Genomic DNA, 21,602 nt, shown 5'->3' on the forward strand with positions numbered 1-21,602 from the left:
AACAATTGTGCAAACTTAAACAGTCCATCTCCCAAGCTTCCCATCTTAGAGTTCGCATATATCAGTAAACCTCTATAGGGTGAGGAGCAATGTGGAAGATGAGAAGGCTATGGAAGATATAGGTTCTTGCCTCTAGCAGACAGGATCCAATTCAGTGGCTGTATAAATGGCACCATGTTAATTTCCCTTACCATATGCATGCTAATTCAGAGATTCATAAGCTTGGCTGAGTACCGCCAAGACCCACCAAGATAAACCATCTCAGGATGAGGGCCAGGAAACCCATATTAATCCCAAGTTCCACAGCATGTTCTCATGCAGCGAGCCCCCCTGGCCCACTCTGGGAATGTATGCACAAACTAGGGTAATGGAGCCCATGTGAATAAATGGGTAAGAGGAAAAGAGAAAAAGGCAAATCACAGGAATTCAAGTTAAACCAAGATTTGGAATGCCAGAAGCAATGTTATACTTTAATAATAAACGCAACCACAGAGAGGCACTCTATTATATATTATACTAGCAAATACACAGAACAATAATTAAAAAATAGATTTTACTTCAAACCACTGGTTTTTACACCCAGGAACATACATCAAAATTACCTATGGAAGCTGTAAAAAATATTTGAGTCTAGGTCTCATGCTTGGAGAAGGCTGCAAGGGGGGTCAGGATGCAAGTGTTTCTAAAAAGCTTTTCAGGTAGCTTTGATGCTACCTCTGGTTGTATCGCTGACTTTAGGATGACTGAGGGACTTTGGGTTTTTTGGGCAATCCTTTCTGGGTATGGGGAGCCTTTCTTGCAGATTTAGTAGAAGTGGCAAAGACCTTGGCCTCTGCCTTTTTTGGTGTCTGTCTTGGGTCTTTTTTCACCTTCAAAGGGTGTCTTTCTTTCTCCACCTCTTCTATGATTTTTGGCTTCTTTCCCAGCCTTTTACCTGGGGTCTCAGGCTCCACAGCACTCGGGGTTTCTGATGCTGGCAAGGCCTTTCTCTTCTTCCCACGAGGTGTGTTGGGACCAGGACTCTTTCTTGGCGACTTCTTTCCCGTGGCATGTTTTTGAGTCTAAGAAAAAAAAGAAAATTAAGTATGGGGGAGAAAAAAAAAAATCAGATAACTTGACGATCTAATTCCAAGAATTATTGTTTTTATTAATGAACCCTCCAAAGGTATGCCTCAGCAGGATGAAGAAATGGGCTTTCGTTTTTTATTTCTTTGCTTTGCAGATGTTCTGAAAGGTAGCTGTATTTCATTATTAAGGATTGTGAAAGTGACCCCGGGTGTCCCTGGTCCAATCAGAGGAAATACCATCTTTCCCTATGGTGAAGGGCAGTTCCTCCTGGAAGCAACCACCAGGAGCATAGCTGAAACCCTGTCACCAAATCCTGACTCCTCTTCACCTTCAGCTGTAAATCCCTTGCAGGTGGGTTAGGGCAGGGGTTTCCCAAACTACCTGTAAGAACCAACTGGGGTGCCTGTTAGAAAAACCGATTTCTCCAAGTTAGATTCAGAGGCTCTTTGTTTGAGGGGAGTGTTTCACATGCGAGAAATCCTGGGTTTGCCAAGCAACCCAGGTGTCTGCTGCTGCCAATCCAAGGACAACATTCTAGCACTGTACTCCTTCTCATACAGAAGTAGGTTTTAAAGACAAAATACAACCAACAAAACCAAAGTTTGTTTTTGAGTAAATATAAAACTACAGGTTTGGGCCAGGTGCAGTGGCTCACGCCTATAATCCTAGCACTCTGGGAGGCCGAGGCAGGCGGATCGTTCGAGGTCAGGAGTTCGAAACCAGCCTGAGCAAGAGTGAGACCCTGTCTCTACTTTAAGTAAAAAGAAATTAATTGGCCAACTAATATATATGGAAAAATTTAGCCGGGCATGATGGCACATGCCCGTAGTCCCAGCTACTCGGGAGGCTGAGGCAGCAGGATTGCTTGAGCCCAGGAGTTTGAGCTTGCTGTGAGCTAGGCTGATGCTATGGCACTCACTCTAGCCTGGGCAACAGAGTGAGACTCTGTCTCAAAAAAAAAAAAAGAAAGAAAAGAAAAAGAAAAAAATTAGCTGGGCATGGTGGTGTATGCCTCTGTAGTCCCAGCTACTCAGGAGGCTGAGGCAGGAGGATCGCTTGAGCCCAGGAGTTGGAGGTTGCTGTGAGCTAGGCTGATGCCACAGCACTCTAGTCCAGGCAACAGAGTGAGACTCTAACTGAAAAAAAAAAAAACAAACAAAAACCTACAGGTTCTATCATCATGGAAAACCTGAACACCAAAAATAACTCCCTAATAACCCTATCACAATATATTAACTATGATTTATCACCTTTCCCCATGAGTATTTAAAAGCTGAGTATTATGCCCTTTCCCCAATTATTAGTGTTTTCCAAGCACTATAAACTCTCACTGAGCAGTATTTCTAGTGTATTATTGCCCTGGATGGGTTCAAAGGGCACAAACACTTCTAAGGCTTTTGCTATATACCATCTGCTCAGCTAAGCTTTTCCGCTCTAATTTCCAACACACCATCCACCAGTTCCACAATAACAGCTTACTTTTTCTAAAAAACAATTTATATACCTTATATTAATTTCGAGTATATTAAAAAATTCAGTAGCACTTTGGGGGCACTTTAGATGAACATTTCAAGGCTTATTGTAACCACAACACATAAAGCAGGTGTAGTGCAGTAACAGCCCTGGGACCAGGCCTCCCACCTACTGAAGGCCATGCTCTACACCCAGGCACAGGTCTGCCCAGAGGGGCAAGTGAGTTCTTTTCTGAACACATGGTGAGAGCAACTCTCTGGTCTCACAAGGACTTATTACCCCTTTATTTTTGAGAGATCTTCCTCTAAGAATTGTACATATACTATGAGTAGAAACGTTACCAAAAAAATAAAGAGATAGGGGCCGGGCGCGGTGGCTCACGCCTGTAATCCTAGCACTTTGGGAGGCCGAGGCGGGCGGATTGCTCAAGGTCAGGAGTTCGAAACCAGCCTGAGCAAGACCCCGTCTCTACCAAAAATAGAAAGAAATTAATTGACCAACTAAAAATATATATACAAAAAAAAAAAAAAATTAGCCGGGCATGGTGGCACATGCCTGTAGTCCCAGCTACTAGGGAGGCTGAGGCAGAAGGATCGCTGAGCCCCGGAGATTGAGGTTGCTGTGAGCCAGGCTGACGCCACGGCACTCACTCTAGCCTGGGCAACAAAGTGAGACTCTGTCTCAAAAAAAAAAATATAAAAAAAAAATAAAAATAAAGAGATAAACTCAGTTCCTTTAAAGTATCTTCTCCAAAATGAAGCCAGATTTTTGTAAAGATCACTGGAGGTGGGATGCTGGAGAGGTTTTAGAGGCAGAATCCAGTACCCAAGTTTGCCCTAATTGTGTGCCCATCCAGGATTTACCTTTAGAGATGGAACCATTTGCCCACACTTCTGCCCTGTTTTTTCTTTACTTTTCTTTCTTTTTTTTTTTTTTGAGACAGTCTCACTTTGTTGCCCAGGCTAGAGTGAGTGCCGTGGCATCAGCCTAGCTCACAGCAACCTCAAACTCCTGGGGCTCAAGCAATCCTGCTGCCTCAGCCTCCCGAGTAGCTGGAACTACAGGTATGTGCCACTATGCCTGGCTAATTTTTTCTATATATATTAGTTGGCCAATTAATTTTCTTTCTATTTATAGTAGAGACAGGGTCTTGGTCTTGCTCAGGCTGGTTTCGAACTCCTGACCTCGAGCAATCTGCCCGCCTTGGCCTCCCAAGTGCTAGGATTACAGGCGTGAGCCACCACGCCGGCCTTTACTTTTTTGAAGATAAGGTCTCACTTTGTTGCCTGGACATGAGGGCAGTGGTGTAATCAGCTCACTGCAACCTCAAAGTCTTGGGCTCAAGAGATCCTCCTCCTAAGTAGCTGGGACTACAGGTGCTTGCCACTACACCTCGTTAATTTTTCTATTTTTTTGTAGAGATGGGGTCTCACTGTGTTGCTAAGGCTGGTCTTGAACTCCTAACCTCAAGCAATTCTCTTGCTTTGTACTCTCAGAATGTCAGGATTACAGGCATGAGCCACCAAGCCTGGCCCTGGTCTGCTTTTCAAATCCACAAGCAATGTTTCTTAAAATTACAAATATGGCCAAGTCTTTCTTGACCCCAAGTTACACAAAAGGTTGTGTTTACTATACATCACACCAGCATTTAAAAAGAGAAAGTAAATCACTTTAACTATCTTCCTAATTCTTGTAGTTTCACCCTAGTATCTTCCATCACTCATCGCTCAGTACAGTGCCTGCCTGGTACACAGTGGCCACAGAACCAATCCATTACAAATATTAAATATTAGTAACAAATACCTCTACATTTTCTTTAGCTGGAGCTGTTTCTATTGGTACTAGCTGTGGAATTTCATCTTCAGATTCATTTGTGACTTCAAGTTGGGCTTTTACTTTGCCATGTTTTTTCTTCTTCTTCCCATGCTCCGGGGTCTTTTCCTTCTGGGATCCAGGTGTCTTCTCTGGCACACCACTAATTTTAGGGGCCACGTCATCTTTTGTTAGGACTAATGCAGCCTGTTTCTTTACCTTTCTGTTTCTCTTCTTCCCCTTTGGTTTTTTAAGAAGGCTTTTTCCTTGTTTTTTCTTTGTTGCCTACCAAAAAACAGCATACATAATTTTAGAAGGAAATACTTCTGTTGATAAACAAATGGCAAAGATTCAGCACCTGCAATTCTGATTATTCAGAAGATCCCTGAAAGGGCCTTCACATGTACAAAGAACTCCCTTACCAGCACCTGAACCCCAAACTCAGTTTTCAACTCATTGTCAAACATGCATCTTATGAAGCTAGTTACATATTATTATTCCAGAATCTGGTTATCTGAAGTATATAGTTAGAAATTTTGTGAAAATCAGTGACATTTAGAGGTGAGTAAATAATAATCCTGGGTTGGGTGCCGTGGCTCACGCCAGTAAACCCACCACTTTGGGAAACCAAGGTGGCAGAGCTTCCATGCTTGAGGCCAGGAGTTTGAGACCAGTCTGGACAATACAGGAAGATCTCTTCTCTACAAAAAATAAAAAAATTAGCTAGGTGCGGTAGTGTGGACCTGTAGTCTCAGCTACCTAAGAGGATGAGGTAGAAGGATCACTTGAGCCAAGTTGTTTGAGGCTGCAGTGAGCTATGATGGTACCACTGCACTCCAGCCTGGGCAACAGAATGAGACTCTGTCTCAAAAAAACAAAAACAAAATCAAATCAAATCCTGAATGGTATTGTATGGTATGATAATTGTATTTCAATAAAGCTGTCACCAAAAAGTGAATCCTGACCATTTTTTCCTAGCTCATATAGTGGCTGAAGGTTAAAACAGTGAAAAACTTACACAGCTAGAAATCTGTTTTTGTTATCACAGAGTTATATTAAATGAAATCTGTAAGTCCCCAAATTCCATTTTAACCAATAATTCCAACATCTTCAAAATGCCCTCAATCAAATCTGGTGACAAATGACAAAATATTCAGACTTCCTGCTTCCAATAATATTAGTCTATGTTATTTTATTTATTTATTTTTGAGACAGAATCTCACTCTGTTGCCCAGGCTAGAGTGCTGTGGCGTCAGCCTAGCCCACAGCAACCTAAAACTCCTGGGCTCAAGTGATCCTTCTGCCTCAGCCTCCTGAGTAGCTGGGACTACAGGCATGCCCCACCATGCCCGGCTAATTTTTGCTATATATTTTTAGTCGGCCAATTAATTTCTTTCTATTTTTAGTAGAGATGGGGGTCTCGCTCTTGCTTAGGCTGGTTTAGAACTCCTGACCTTGAGTGATCCTCCCACCTTGGCCTCCCAGAGTGCTAGGATTACAGGAGCGAACTACCGTGCCCAGCCTAGTCTATGTTATTTTGATATACATTATTTTTGAGATGGGGTCTTGATATGTTGTTGCCCAGGCTGGTCTCAAACTCCTGAGCTCCAGTGATCCTCCCGCCTAAGCCTCTGAGTAGCTAGGATTACAGGCATAAGCCACCGTGCCCAGCTAGTCTGTGTTATTTTGGATCACTTTCCTAATGAAAAGAAGTAAAAAAGGAGGGTAAAATATTTTTTTAAAAAAAATTTCCCCCATAAAAGCACTGATGAGCTGATAACACTGTAAGAAATTTAAAATGAGGACCTTAAGGGGTGAGAAGCCTTTTTTCCCCTTAGAGAATTTGCTAATCCTAACTTTTGTTTTCACAGCTGTATGATAATGGGGGGATGAAGTGGAGATAAATCAAATCCACACCAGGTAGGAATTCTAAGAGGAAACCTCACAATAACCTGGGCCCTGAGTGAATTTCACCCTCTGGGTAAAGATGAAGAGGAAGTAGAGCCATGCAGATTTATAGCCATGGTTTGGTTTGCGTCATTAGGGAACCTCCAGCCTTGAATGTGCTTTAAGGTGCATGACACATAAGTAAATGCAAATCCTTTGCAGAAGGTATCTTCATCCTATTCCTCAAATTCTTTCTATAAATAAAATGTCAAAAACAATGATATGGAACCAGAGGCAGAAATAACTGGCTGCAAGAGGCCTTTAACTATTTGAATTATGAAGCATCTATAAAACTACGCTTAACATGTTTAAAGAATTAGGACATCCTTGGGTCTACAAAGGAGTAAATAAAAAAAAAGAAAAAAGAAAAAAAAGAATTAGGACAAACTGAAAGATTATTTAAAAGCAACAGGAAAACAGAAAAAGTGACAAAGCTAACCTGAAAAACAACAAATCACAGGCCGGGCGCTGTGGCTCACGCCTGTAATCCTAGCTCTTGGGAGGCCGAGGCGGGCGGATTGCTCAAGGTCAGGAGTTCAAAACCAGCCTGAGCAAGAGCGAGACCCCGTCTCTACTATAAATAGAAAGAAATTAATTGGCCAACTGATATATATATAAAAAATTAGCCGGGCATGGTGGCACATGCCTGTAGTCCCAGCTACTCGGGAGGCTGAGGCAGGAGGATCGCTTGAGCCCAGGAGTTTGAGGTTGCTGTGAGCTAGGCTGACGCCACGGCACTCACTCTAGCCTGGACAACAAAGCGAAACTCTGTCTCAAAAAAAAAAAAAAAACAAAAAAACACAACAAATCACATAACTTCTAGAAGTAAATAAAAACCAAAATTAAAAAACTCATTGGGCCGGGCGCTGTGGCTCACGCCTGTAATCCTAGCTCTTGGGAGGCCGAGGCGGGAGGATTGCTCAAGGTCAGGAGTTCAAAACCAGCCTGAGCAAGAGCGAGACCCCGTCTCTACTATAAATAGAAAGAAATTAATTGGCCAACTGATACATATATAAAAAAATTAGCCGGGCATGGTGGTGCATGCCTATAGTCCCAGCTACCCGGGAGGCTGAGGCAGAAGGATCACTTGAGCCCAGGAGTTTGAGGTTGCTGTGAGCTAGGCTGACGCCACGGCACTCACTCTAGCCTGGGCAACAAAGCGAGACTCTGTCTCAAAAAAAAACAAAACAAAAAAAAAACTCATTGGACATGATTTAACATGGCTGAAGAGGGAATTAATACATTAGGAGATCAAAGAGAAACCTTCTCTTTAAAACGGATTAGAAACCAAAATACCTATCAATAAATACTAGATATTTCTATCTCACACTAATATTTTTTTTTTTGAGACAGAGTCTCATTCTGTTGCCCAGGCTAGAGTGAGTGCCGTGGCGTCAGCCTAGCTCACAGCAACCTCAAACTTCGGGGCTCGAGCAATCCTACTGCCTAAGACTCTTGAGTAGCTGGGACTACAGGCATGTGCCACCATGCCCGGCTAATTTTTTTCCATATATATTAGTTGGCCAATTAATTTTTTTTCTATTTAGAGTAGAGACAGGGTATCCCTCTTGCTCAGGCTGGTTTCGAACTCCTGACCTTGAGCAATCCACCCACCTTGGCCTCCCAGAGAGCTAGGATTACAGGCATGAGCCACTGCTCCCAGTCTATCTCACACTAATATTAACTATGTTACATTTTAGTAAAGTGGGAACACAAAAAGCACAACAACTGGAAAACTAGTAAAACATACTTGATAAGTCAGGCAGTCTAGTTCTCTCTTCTGGGGGCTGGGTTTACACCCTTGACTATTAATCTTATCCAGGAATGAAGATTCTACTTACGTTTTTCTTCTTACTAAGAACATGTTGTTTGGCATTTTCATCCCGACTGGTGACGAATGAGGAAAAGATGGGGAGGGCAACCGATCTCTCATTTTTCACATACAAGAGTTTCACACTCTTCCACTTCTGAAATGAAGAATATCATCTGTATATACTTTGTTTCTTTTTTTTTGAGACACAGTCTCACTTTGTTGCCCAGGCTAGAGTGAGTGCCGTGGCCTAGCTCCACAGCAACCTCAAACTCCTGGTCTCAAGCGATCCTCCTGCCTCAGCCTCCCAAGTCGCTGGGACTACAAGTATCACCAGCTAATTTTTTCTGTATATTTTTAGTTGTCCAGCTAATTTCTATTTTTTTTTTAATAGAGACAGGGTCTCGTTCTTGCTCAGCCTGGTCTTCCCCGCCCCCAGGCTGATCTTGAACCATGATCCTCCCACCGTGGCCTCCCAGAGTGCTAGGACCACCTCGCCTGGCCTACTTTGTTTCTTTTAAGTGAACAATCAATTGACCTGCCTGTAATACTGTACCTCCGGCAATTTTTCTGAAAGTCCTTTTGTGACAGCAACAATGTTTTCAATGATGTGCTCAATCTGCATTGCAGTGTGACCAATGCGTATAGCGCTGAAATTTAATATAGTATTATATTAAAATATTTTTTTTAAATGAAGTTTTCAAAATAGAGCATACGCAGGTTATGTGAGAAACATAAATACATAATCCTAGTTTTTTAAAGGGAAAAACATAAAAATCTTCAGGTTCTAAATGCATTTTATTTTTTTGAGACAGTCTCGCTTTGTTGCCCAGGCTAGAGTGAGTGCCCTGGCGTCAGCCTAGCTCACAGCAACCTCAATCTCCTGGGCTTAAGCAATCCTCCTGCCTCAGTCTCCCGAGTAGCTGGGACTACAGGCATGCGCCACCATGCCCAGCTAATTTTTTGTATATATATTTTTAGTTGGTCAATTAATTTCTTTTTATTTATAGTAGAGACAGGTTCTCGCTCAGGCTGCTTTCAAACTCCTGACCTCGAGCAATCCGCCCGCCTCAGCCTCCCAGAGTGCTAGGATTACAGGCGTGAGCCACCACGCCCGGCCTCTAAATGCATTTTAAAGGAAGATTATGATCTTCTATGTTCTAGAAATTCCTTCTACTGGAAATAAAATGCCATACTATGAATAGCTGGCACCTAACCATGTAAGGCCAGGAGGGTCGCCGGGCAGGGCCAGAGGAGGTTTGACCTTCCTCCTAGAAAATCCCCACATTGCTGAGTGTGCCCGGACCTCAAGCTGTTCTTTGGGCAATGACCTCTAGGAGGGTCACCTGCTCCCTCTATAGTTCCATTGCCCACCCCCCCCCTTCAAAAATGAATCAAAGACTGATATCTGCCCACTCTGTTACAACTTACCTGCAAGCACACATGTGGTTTCCCAGATGGAAAGATAGTGAGAAGAAAGTGGAAGGGAGAAGTGAAGGAGGTGGAGGAGGAAGAGAGAGAATGAGGGGAAGTGGGGAAGGGGAAGAAGAAGAAAAAAAATCTATTATGTTAGGGAAAGGTGAGAGAGGAAAGAATGATTTCAGGTTTTTCTCCTCCGTTGCCTGCAACTTTCTTTAAGCTGTGGGCAGGAGACTGCCTTCTCCCAGCTACTCACTGACTCCATGAACCAGGCCTTGGAGCTTCTAGCTAACCATTCCATGAGGCACTGCTTTCACATCAGCCCATAACCAAAGATGGGCCCAAGCACAACCACCACCTCTTCTCAGCTATTCATCACATCCAACTAAGTGGCTTCCCACCTGCAGGCAGAAGGCAACAGCAGAGTCCACCTGCCTTGTACAACCATACCCTGCCCTACTCTAACTGGAGATGCTCTGTTGAGGACTGTCGTTCCTGGTGAGCAGAGTTGAGGGATCTCGTGGTTATGTTTTCTGCTGTGTGTGACCACTTGGGCACTTACACACGAGCTCCTGGGGTATGAGGTATCTCTGGGTGGAAGGGCAGTACCCTACAGCTCTGCCCTGATGGCACTACCTAACCCCACACAGACACTCCAGTCAGTGGATGAATTATTTTATAAAATGTATTTCAACTAAGTTTAAAATTTGCCCTATCGCCCCAAGCTGGTATACTAACAAGCATTCAAACTTAAACCTACCTCTTGGCCTAATAAAACAGCCCAAGAAGCACTATCCTAAAAGGTCTTTTCTGTTATTTAAGACTAGAGATTCAATCAATATAAAAACACAACGGCACTAGTCAGGCTGATGAACACTGAATTCATTTAATAAGAATTAAACCAAGACTGGCCAGGCATGGCGGCTCACACCTGTAATCCTAGCACTCTGGGAGGCTGAGGCAGGAGGACTGCTTGAACTCAGGAGTTCGACAAGACCAGCCTAAGAAAGAGTGAGACCCCCTCTCTACTAAAAATAGAAAAAAATTAGCCAGGCATTGCAGTGCATGCTTGTAGTCCCTTTTACTCAGGAGGCTGAGGCAGTAGGATCACCTGAGCCCAGGAGTTTGAGGTCGCAGTGAGCTACAATGATGCCACTATACTCTACCTGGTGCAACAGAGTAAGACTGTGTCGTCCCCCCATCCCGAAAAAAAAGAAAAGAATTAAACCAAGACTGAGGTGGATCTTCACTTTAAAGATATGGTGCCTTTAAAGGATAATCTATAAACCCAGTACTACTAATGTTCCCCAAGCATTCATTACTCTTACTCTTTGCTTTCCTTAGTATCTGGAGCTGCCCTAAAACAGCCCTAAATCAGCCACTACCCATATGTGCCTATTTATACTAATTATTATTATTTTTTGAGATAGAGTCTTACTCTGTTGCCCAGGCTAGAGTGCCGTGGCGTCAGCCTAGCTCACAGCAACCTCAAAACTCCTTGGCTCAAGCAATCCTCCTGCCTCGGTCTCCTGAGTACCCGGGGACACCATGCTCGGCCATTTATATATATATATTTTACTGGCCAATTAATTTTTTTCTATTTATAGCAGAGACGGGTCTTACTCTTGGTCAGGCTGGTCTGGAACTCCTGACCTCGAGCAATCCGCCCGCCTCGGCCTCCCAGAGTGCTAGAATTACAGGCATGAGCCACCGCGACTGACCTAAACTAATTAAAATTATAAAATTAAAAATTCAGTTCCTCAGACACAGTAGCCACATTTCAAGTGCTCAACAGCCAAAGATAACTATGCCTAATGAATGAGATGACTCAGATATGGACTATTTCCATCACAGTATTAATAGAAAGTTCTACTGGACAGCACTGTTATGGAGAATGGAACACTGCTAAGGAATGGATTTTAGTTTTAACAGAATGATTTGGTTTCATTTACACCATCTTTTAAAAAAGTTTATAAAGTCATTATTAAATACACCATTAAAAGAGGCACACGTGAATTCCATTTACCTACCTGCAAGAACCACTTTTAGAGATGTTTAAGGTTGTTCCACCTATAGATTGACTGATCTCTTTTGATAAATTCTTGGTCAGAAGGTTTACAGATACTGGAACTCTATACAAAAAACACAGAGGCATTCAGAACACAACGCAAACACCTATAAATTTCATGATGCTGAAGTCCAGTCATCACTAAGAAACTTACTTCTTCCTACGATAAAAATGTTTCCCCATGAATGTGGGTAAAAGCCGCCTAATTCTGGCATCAGCAAGGAAGAGGTCAAAACTATTAAGAAGGCGGTGCTTTGCTTCATAGGATTTATATTCCTTTTTTAAAGTGTGGAAGGGGATAATCTAGGAAACACAACGAAAAAGAAAAACAAAAAGTTGAGAACCTGAACAAGGAGAAATACTAGGCAACAACTTGGATTAAAAAATGTCCCAGGGCCACACCCCTCATAGTTGAGCAAACATGTGAGTACCCAAAATGTACCAGGCATTACACTACATGCAGGGGACACTGAGACAAATGAGAAAGGGCCTCAATTAAATAAATTTAGATCCAGGAATAATAAAAACAAGTACATCAACAACTATAAAACAGGGTGAGTCAGAGAGAGGCAAAAAATGAGTTATCTTTTTTCTGTAAGATATAAAAGTTATTGATATAGACATTTAGATTATAGGCCAACAAACCGCAACTGCTGCGCCATCACAGGCAACATGGAATATACCCTACCTAAAGCCACCAAGAATCAAATTAGGAGAAAAATAGAAGTACCAGGAAATATAGCAATGCAATTATTATTACTTCAATTGAATTAAATCTTCTAAGTAAACAGTCCCCAACCTTTTTTTTTTTTTTTTTTTTGAGTCAGAGTCTCACTCTGTTGCCCAGGCTAGAGTGAGTGCCATGGCTTTAGCCTAGCTCACAGCAACCTCAAACTCCTGGGCTCAAGTAATCTTTCTGCCTCAGCCTCCCAAGTAGCTGGGATTACAGGCATGCACCACCATGCCCAGCTAATTTTTTCTATATGTATTTTTAGTTGGCCAATTAGTTTCTTTCTATTTTTAATAGAGATGGGGTCTGGCTCTTGCTCAGGCTAGTTTGGAACTCGCGACCTTGAGCTATCCGCCCGCCTCGGCCTCTCAGAGTGCTAGTATTACAGGTGTGAGCCATCGTGCCTAACCAGTCCCCAACCTTTTTTTTTTTTGAGACAGAGTCTCACTTTGATGCCCAGGGTAGAGTGAGTGCCGTGGCGTCAGCCTAGCTCACAGCAACCTCAAACTCCTGGGTTCAAGCGATCCTTCTGTCTCAGCCTCAGGCATGCACCACCATGCCTGGCTAATTTTTTCTATATATATTAGTTGGCCAATTAATTTCTTTCTATTTATAGTAGAGACAGGGTCTCACTCTTGCTCAGGCTGGTTTCGAACTTCTGACCTCAAGCAATCCGCCTGCCTCGGCCTCCCAGAGTGCTAGGATTACAGGCGTGAGCCACCGTGCCTGGCCAGTCCCCAACCTTTTTGACACCAGAAACTGGTTTCATGAAAGAGTTTTTCCATGGACGGGGCAGGTGGGGGTGATGCCACCCCAGATCATCAGGTGCTGGATTCTCACGGGAAGTGTGCAACCCGGATCCCTCACATGCAGTCTGCAGATGGGTATGCGCTCCTATGAGAGTCTGATGCTGCTGCTGCTGATCTGATGGGGGTGGGGTTTCAGGAATGATGCAAGCGATGGTGAACGGCTGTGGGTGCAGGTGGGGCTTGCTGCTCGCCTGCCCCCTACCGTGCAGCACTGTGCAGTTCAGTTCCTGGTGGGCCATGGATAGGTGCCGGTCCACTTCCTGGGGGTTGAACACAATTATAAATGACTTCAAAATATGAACCAGGCTTCCTACCTGAGATACAGTTTTAATGCCATGCTTATTCAAAAGCTTTCTATAGAAATGTTCTGTCTGTTCAGGAGTTTTCTTGGGTTCATCCTTGGTAAATAAACAGACTTCTTCTAAATCTGTTCGAATACTATAAGGCAAGGGCCTGCAAAATACATGGGAGGGAACAAAAGAGAAAAAAGCATTATTACAGAAATAAGTATGTTTACATTACAAAGAACACAAAACAAATTTAGTGTCATTTTAATAAACTTCATTCACACTATTTAAGAGAATACTGCACCAAGAACATTTAAAAATACATCTAGTTTTCAATTATCACAGAGAAGAGATTTAATTCAAGTAAATCACAAATACCACAGACTCAAATATCAACTAACACTTGAGGTATAAGAATCAAAACATAACCAAAGACATTCAAATTCTTGCATATGTAATTATTATTATATACGTTGTTATATGGGCACATGTACTCTAATGTGGTAGAATAACAGTTTCATTAGGACATTCTTGGTTCAGAACTTTACCTTCTGGTAAACTCTTAGCTCCACAAACAATGTAGCCCCTAAGAGTTGAAACAGGCCTGTAATCCTAGCACTCTGGGAGGCCGAGGCGGGCGGATTGCTCGAGGTCAGGAGTTTGAAACCAGCCTGAGCAAGAGTGAGACCTCGTCTCTATTATAAATAGAAAGAAATTAATTGGCCAACTAATATATATAGAAAAAAATTAGCCGGGCATGGCAGCGTATGCCTGTAGTCCCAGCTACTCGGGAGGCTGAGGCAGCAGGATTGCTTGAGCCCAGGAGTTTGAGGTTGCTGTGAGCTAGGCTGATGCTACGGCACTCACTCTAGCCTGTGCAACAAAGCGAGACTCTGTCTCAAAAACAAACAAACAAACAAACAAACAAACAAACAAAACAAAACAAACAAAAAAAGGTTGAAACAGGGAGGCGGGTATATACATATGAGTGAGATGTGCACCATCTGGGGGATGGTCATGCTGGAGACTCAGACTTGTGGGGGGAGGGGGGAATGGGCATTTATTGAAACCTTAAAATCTGTACCCCTATAATATGCTGGGAAAAAAAAAAAAGAGTTGAAACAGAAAACATGGAGTAAACCAAGAGGAACCAGCAAGCATGTACATTATGCTGAGCCTTACAAAAAAAAAGGGGGGGGGGGAGGGAAGGCCAGGTGTGATGGCTCATGCCTGTAATCCTAACACTCTGGGAGGCCAGAGGCAGGCAGACCATTTGAGCTCAGGAGTTCAAGACCAGCCTGAGTGAGAACACGACCCCATCTCTATTAAAAAAAAAAAAGAAAGAAAGAAAAAAAGACAAAGGTAGAAAAAAAAGGTTTAAATCTTTTCTAAGGCCCACATAAATATTTCCTTAGTTTAAGAAAACCAATACACAGTAGCATAACTTGCCAAATGAGATAGTAAGTGCTGCAAAGGTGGTAAGCGGCAGAAGTCTCTTAAGAGGTGAGCAGTTGGGAAAATATCGAAGATAAAGTGAGAAGGCTTTCCAGAAGGGGAAAATGGTGTGGAATAAAGGATGCAAGCAGAAAATGTAAAGCAATGAATAAGGCAACCTTGCTTGAGCAGGGTCATGAAGATCCAGTAAGAGAGGATCTGAGAGTCAGAAGTGTCTTTCTAGTCCCTAATTATTCCATCTTCTTTCTTCATATCGAAAAGAATAGAAACAAGCTTTCTATCCTACACACCTTAAGTAGGCTGGCTTTTGGATGGGAAATCAGTGAGTTTACAGGCAGGGTTGCCAGACACCCAGTTAAATTTGAGTTTCAGATCAACCACAAATTGGGTTTTTTTAAGTATATGTAGGTCCTATGATATATTTGGGACCTACTTATACTAAAACATTATTTGTAATGTTTGCTAAGTCTGAAAACTCTACAAAGAGGATATCTCTGACCTAAAACTTCTAACACTAAGAATGCATAATTACCATAGGTTTCTTTTCCACAGAAAGGAGTTCATTGCCAAGTTTTTAATAGTCTGTGTATAAAATAGTAAGTCTGGGCTGGGCGCGGTGGCTCACGCCTGTAATCCTAGCACTTTGGGAGGCCGAGGCGGGCGGATTGCTCAAGGTCAGGAGTTTGAAACCAGCCTGAGCGAGACCCCGTCTCTACCAAAAAAAAAAAAAGAAATTAATTGACCAACTAAAAATATATATACAAAAAAAACCCCAAAAAACAGTAAGTCTGGGCTCTCAGGAATTTTAGCTTGACATGAAAAGATAATGGATTCTACGAAAACAATCAAAAGCTGTTAATTTATTCTACCTTTGTTCTCTCAAACGGTTTTTTTTCTTCCTGTCGTTCAACCTATAAAACACCTAAGCTCTTTTTTTTTTTTTAACAGAGTCTCACTCTGTTGCTCAGGCTAGAGTGCCATGGCGTCAGCCTAGCTCTCAACAATCTCAAACTCCTGGGCTCAAGCAATCCTGCTGCCTCAGCCTCCCAAGTAGCTGGGACTACAGGCATGCACCACTATGCCCAGCTAATTTTTTCCTGTATTTTTAGTTGTCCAGCTAATTTCTATTTTTTTTTTTTTAGAGACAGGGTCTCACTCTTGCTCAGGCTTGCCTAGAACTCCTGAGCTCAAAAAGATCCACCCGCCTCAGCCTTGAGAGTGCTAAGATTACAAGCATGAGCCATTGCGCCCAGCCTAAACACTAAGCTTTTGATTCAAATGTCCACCAAGCCATAAGAAAATTGGTGAAATTTCTAAAAATTTTAGTATGTCTGAATACCTATGATTCTTTTAATAAGCACAGTTGTTTTATTTCATCTCATACTTTTGAGTTTGCAAAGTCTGCACTAGAAACTAAAGTGCAATTGTTAAAGTTATATAGAATGAATAAGCAGATAAAAGTAGCAAAGGTAGAAAATCAGAACTTACAATCTGACCCTCAGTTCTTTACTTGGAATTGTCCATAATATCACCAGTAAAAATACATTTTCATTTTCATCCAAAAGCAATCCCTTAGTGTTTTTCCTGGACTTGGAATATGTGAAGAGAGCTTCCAGTGCCTTTCTAACCTGCAAAGTGGAGATACAAATAAGTTAAATGTTCTCAATCTAATTTAGCCTTAGTTTCCCCCCCCATCCCTTTTTTATTTTTGCTCCAACTTCTATTTTGGGAGGCTACCTCCATAACGGTATCTACAAGGATTCTGAACTTTATACATAGAGGAATGTAAGAATCCATCAAAAACGCTTAATTATCTGCTTCTAGTACTGTCTATAGAAAGGGGCCCCTTCTACATAAGAAAATGGGCCACAAGGGAATCCTGCTTCTCCTGCTCTCAATGAGAAAGGCAGTAAACCCAGGAAAAGAGCAAAACAAACCGCAACTAGCATTTACAGCGCACTTACGATGTGGCAGGTCCCTGGCCAAAGCGCTTTATAACCATTACCTCTTCTGGTCCTGGAGAGCGGAAGAACCCATTTTAAATAAGAGGTAACAGGCTTGCAAAATTAAGAGACTTGGCCAAAACTAAACGGTAGGGATGTAAAGCCACGTAGACCTCACCCCGGAACGACAATCCAATTAAAGACAGCCAGGCCGTAGGACCGCGGGAAGCAGGCGCCCACCTGCGTTTATAAACGGGCGGGCCACCTGAGGCGCACGGCTCGCAGGCGACCCTCGCGGAGCCCGGACGGAGTCTACCGCAGCGCTGAGCCCGCACTGGCGTCCCCGGCAAGGTCACGGCCAGCCCTCTTCCGAGCCACCCTCTCCCCAGGGGCCACACACCTGATCTTTGTCCAGCTGCTCCCCTTGGGTCGGGGCCTTTGGAATCGAGATGGAGGCTGCAGCCGCCTCAGACCTTGGCGCCGGAGAGGAGGCCGAGTCCTCCATTTCCCTTTCACCTCGTGCGGATCAGCGTGCGGAAACCCGTAGCTGGTTCCTTGCGCGCACGCGCGAGCGTGGCCCGGAGCCGGAAGCTAGGGGGCGGGGACGATACTTTGCGTCACTTCCGGGAGGGCGCGGCGACGCGCCGCAAGGGTTGCGCGGGAACAAGCAAACCGAGTTAGTGTCCCTGGTTGCCGTCAGAGTCTCTTTCTTGAGGCAGCCCGTCTCCTTCCGTTCTGCTTCCGCTGTCTCAGAGGCGCTGGAAGTAACCTGGCGACACCTCTTCAGCACTAAAGAAGTCGAGACAGCGCCTTGAGGCGGGAAAAGAGAGCTGTCAGGCGGCTCAGTGGGGTCCCCGCACTCCGTGGCCCGGCCTCTGGGCTGGCCGCGCGAGGCCGTGGGAGGAGCGCGGAATCCCGGGCCCACCTCCCACCTGCCGGGTGACTTCGAGCGACCCCCCGCACCCCTGGCTGGTGGGTATTCTGTGAAATAACAAGGCCTGGAAAACATCAAGCGCGTCGTTAGGAGATGAGCAGGACCCAGGCTCTTAGGCGCTTCTGGTCTCCCAGAGAGGCAGGAGGTAAGATCCTCTACAAATGAGCGTGGGGGCTGGATAACCGACGGATAGAATGGGGTAGAACCTCTGCCTCCCCTTCCACCACCTTCCCAGAGGTAACTGCTGTTACCATTGTCTCTTGGAACCTTCCAGAGATGTTCTAGGCATGTTTAGGATGGATGGGTTTTAAATTTTATCTTTTTTTAAAACCATAAATGGTAGGCTAGTATACTCATTGTTTGGCACCTTGCCTTTTCCTGTTAATATATCTTGGAGATTGTTCCAAGTCAGTACATGAAGCTCTGCCTCATCTTTGTAAACGGCTGTGTGGCATTCCACCATGCAACGACGCTACAGTTATTTAAGAGCACTCACCTGTCACATATTCACCTGTCTTCACCTATTAGGACCTCACACTCAAGTTCCACCATGACTTGTTGTGCAAAAAGTTCCTCCAGTCTTTTTGTAATTAGCTATGTAAATTTTTCAGAGATGAAAAAATGGGGAGTTGGAGGCTTTCCATGTCACTTGCTTTCAAAAAGTGCTCCTTACATGAAAGGAAGGAGCTGCTGATGTTTAATAATGGCCTTAACTTTAATCAACTTGTAGAAGTGTTCTTTTTTTTTTTTTTTGAGACAGAGTCTTGCTTTGTTGCCCAGGATAGAGTGAGTGCCCTGGCATCAGCCTAGCTCACAGCAACTTCAAATTCCTGGGCTCAAGCAATCCTGCTGCCTCACTCAGCCTCCTGAGTAGCTGGGACTACAGGCATGTGCCACCATGCCCAGCTAATTTTTTCTATATATATTAGTTGGCCAATTAATTTCTTTCTATTTATAGTAGAGACAGGGCCTCACTCTTGCTCAGGCTGGTTTCGAACTCCTGACCTCAAGCTATCTGTCCGCCTCGGCCTCCCAGAGTGCTAGGATTACAGGCATGAGCCACCGCGCCTGGCCAGAAGTGTTCTTAAATCTTTGGCACCTACTTCCACTGGTCTATTCTAGAATCTAGTATAAGATGGAATTCATTTTAGCACAATGTCATGAATTGTTACATCGAGTTTCTTGTATCAGTGTTTTGTAGTATTCTGAAAAGAGCATGGGGCTGTCAGATGTTTGGTCACCTGAATTCAAGTTTGAGAACCAGACTTCTAGGCCAAGGAAACTGTATGAATTCAGGTGAAAGAGCATGGTGGTTGGTGTTTAGAAGCAGTAAGTGGCTAGAGCAGGGATGTGTAGAGGGTGGAATGGAGATGAAGGTAGCAAAGTAGGATAAGGAATTAATTCATTATCAAGCTGAGGGTTTATACTTTGGAGAAAACATAGTGATGTAAGGTTTTTGAGCTGGTGATAGGGAAGAGTAGAAGGTAGTGATGAATTATGCTTTAGGAAAGTTAACTCTCTGGTTGTTGTATTGTGGTTTTAAAGATGTGTCCAATGTTTACAAATCCTTTTATACTTCTCTCCTTAATTGATGGAGCTTCATTCCCTCCCCTTGAGTGTGAACTGGATTTAAGTGACTTGCTTCCACTACATAGAATACAGTAGAAGTGATAAGATGTCACTTCTGAAATTAGGTTATAAAAAGACTATGGTTTCCACCTTCAATGTTTTTCTTTCCCAGTTTCCTTCTCATGATTCCCTCTCTCCTTATCACTTGTGAGGCAGCCCCGGAGAGAGGGAAGCCAGCTGCCATGTTTTGAGAACACCTCAGGCAGCCGCATGAGTGAGCTTGGAAGTGGATCCTTCCCCAGTGGAACCTTGAGATGCCTGTAAGAGACCCTGAACCAGAACCATTCAGCTATGCTGCTCCCAGATTCCTGATATACCAAAACTATGAGATAATAAATGTGTTATTATATTTTAAGCCACGACATTGAGGTAATTTATTATCTATAATCAGTAGATAACTATTAGAGATTTGTACATCTCCTGTCTTCAAACCCATTCATATGTTCACCTGTCTTCACTTAAAAGTCCTAGTAGGACCTCACATTCAACAAGTCCCACCATGAACTCACCGACTTTCCTTCAAACCTGCTCTTCTTCCTGTGTTTCCTGTCTCCATCATTGGTACCACCAAGTCAAATATGGGTGTTATCCTTAACTCTTTCCTTCTCATCCCCCAATATTGTCAATTGTCATTAATGAAGACTTGTTTATTCCTTTTAAATATGTCTTGGATTTATTCAAGTCTTTTTTTTTTTTTTTTTTTTGAGACAGAGTCTCATTCTGTGATCCTGGCTAGAGTGCAGTAGCATCATCAAAGCTCACTGCAACCTCAAACTCCTGGGCTCAAGCTATTCTCTTGCGTCAGTCGCCTGGGTAACTGGAACCATAGGTGTGCACCACCTCACCTGGCTAAGTTTTCTGGTTTTTTTTGGAGAGAGGGGGTTGCTCTTACTCAGTCTGGTCTCGAACTCCTTATGTCAAGTGATCCTTCCATCCAGAGTGCTAGGATTACAGGCATAAATCACTGTGCCTGGCCTATCCAAGTCTTTTTATTCCCACCACATTGTTGTACAGGCCATTATCATGTTTTGGTTTTATTTTTCTTGCCTACATTACTGCAACAGCTTCCTAACTTGTCTTCCCACCTCCAGTTTTGCATCTTATAGTCCATTCTCTGCCCTTCAATTGGAGTGATCTTTGTAAAATGCAAATCTGATCATGTGAAACTGATTATGTTTAACCACCTTCATTGGATTATCATTGTAATTAGGATGAGGTAAATATTTCTTAATTTGTCTTAAATATATCCTAGTTTGCATCTGTTGTTTGGCGTCCTGTCTAGTTTAGCATTTGTCCTGGAATAAAGTGTTGCAGTTTGAAAGACAGATCATATGGTTACCCTCAAAGGCTACGCACTCTTCATCTGGTCCCTCCCTTATTACCTTCCTAACTTTGTACTCTGCTACTTAGCCCTTCAGTGTTTAGGTCCTAGATTCAACCTTGCAGTTTCTATTCATCTTCATACCACCTTACAGCATGCTGGTACTTCTTCCTGGAACTCTATGCCTTCCTGCACCACCATCCACCACTCACACATACGTTAACTCATCCTTCTGATTTCTGCTTCAGGTTACTTCTGGAAAATTGTGGCGTAGGTTCTTGTGCCCTCCCACCTTAAAACATTTATAGTTTTCCTACCATAACTGATGCTCCTGTGTGATAGTAGAGTGATAGCATTGGGGACAAAATACCTATATGACGTAACTAAAACTGAGAAGTCAGATTACTCCCAAAATTTTTTTTTTTTTTTTTGAGACAGAGTTTCACTTTGTTGCTTAGGCTAGAGTGAGTGCCATGGCATCAGCCTAGCTCACAGCAACCTCAAACTCCTGGGCTCAAGCAATCCTGCCTCAGCCTCCCGAGTAGTTGGGACTACGGGCATGTGCTACCATGCCCGGCTAATTTTTTCTATATATATTCGTTGGCCAATTAATTTCTTTCTATTTATAGTAGAGATGGGGTCTCACTTATGCTCAGGCTGGTTTAGAACTCCTAACCACGAGCAATCCGCCCACTTCAGCTTCCTAGAGTGCTAGGATTATAGGTGTGAGCCACCGCGCCCGGCCTACTCCCAAATTCTGAGATCTTGAAAAACTGGGCAAATGGGTGGTATTACTAGGACTTGGGAAGAAAGGAGGAGCAGCAGAGGGAAAGATATGAGATTCCCATTTTTTTTTTCTCTTTGCCAAAACCATAAATATGAGCAGAGATTCTTTTT

The 21,602-nt window shown here is 43.3% G+C and overlaps 2 protein-coding genes across 2 annotated transcripts in view; one reads left to right on the forward strand and one right to left on the reverse strand.

Moving 5' to 3' along the window:
- Positions 1-442: 442 nt before the first annotated feature.
- On the reverse strand, positions 443-17,392 carry RSL1D1 (ribosomal L1 domain containing 1). The gene is made up of 9 exons (XM_075995115.1): positions 17,222-17,392; positions 16,367-16,506; positions 13,451-13,589; positions 11,752-11,900; positions 11,560-11,661; positions 8,667-8,760; positions 8,142-8,267; positions 4,345-4,638; positions 443-1,061 (listed from the first exon to the last, which is right to left on the reverse strand). The coding sequence occupies exons 1-9, from the start codon at positions 17,324-17,326 to the stop codon at positions 735-737; spliced, it is 1,476 nt and encodes a 491-aa protein (XP_075851230.1). The 5' UTR covers positions 17,327-17,392; the 3' UTR covers positions 443-734.
- Positions 17,393-17,470: 78 nt separating this feature from the next.
- The window catches only part of TNFRSF17 (TNF receptor superfamily member 17), a 114,605-nt gene continuing 110,473 nt past the window's right edge, over positions 17,471-21,602 (forward strand). The window contains exon 1 of the mRNA XM_075995116.1: positions 17,471-17,900. Within this exon, the coding sequence (XP_075851231.1) occupies positions 17,849-17,900 (52 nt within the window). The 5' untranslated portion in view covers positions 17,471-17,848. The remainder of the gene's footprint in view (positions 17,901-21,602) is intronic.

The sequence above is a fragment of the Microcebus murinus genome, chromosome 19, assembly GCF_040939455.1.
Source record: "Microcebus murinus isolate Inina chromosome 19, M.murinus_Inina_mat1.0, whole genome shotgun sequence".
NCBI lineage: Eukaryota > Metazoa > Chordata > Mammalia > Primates > Cheirogaleidae > Microcebus > Microcebus murinus.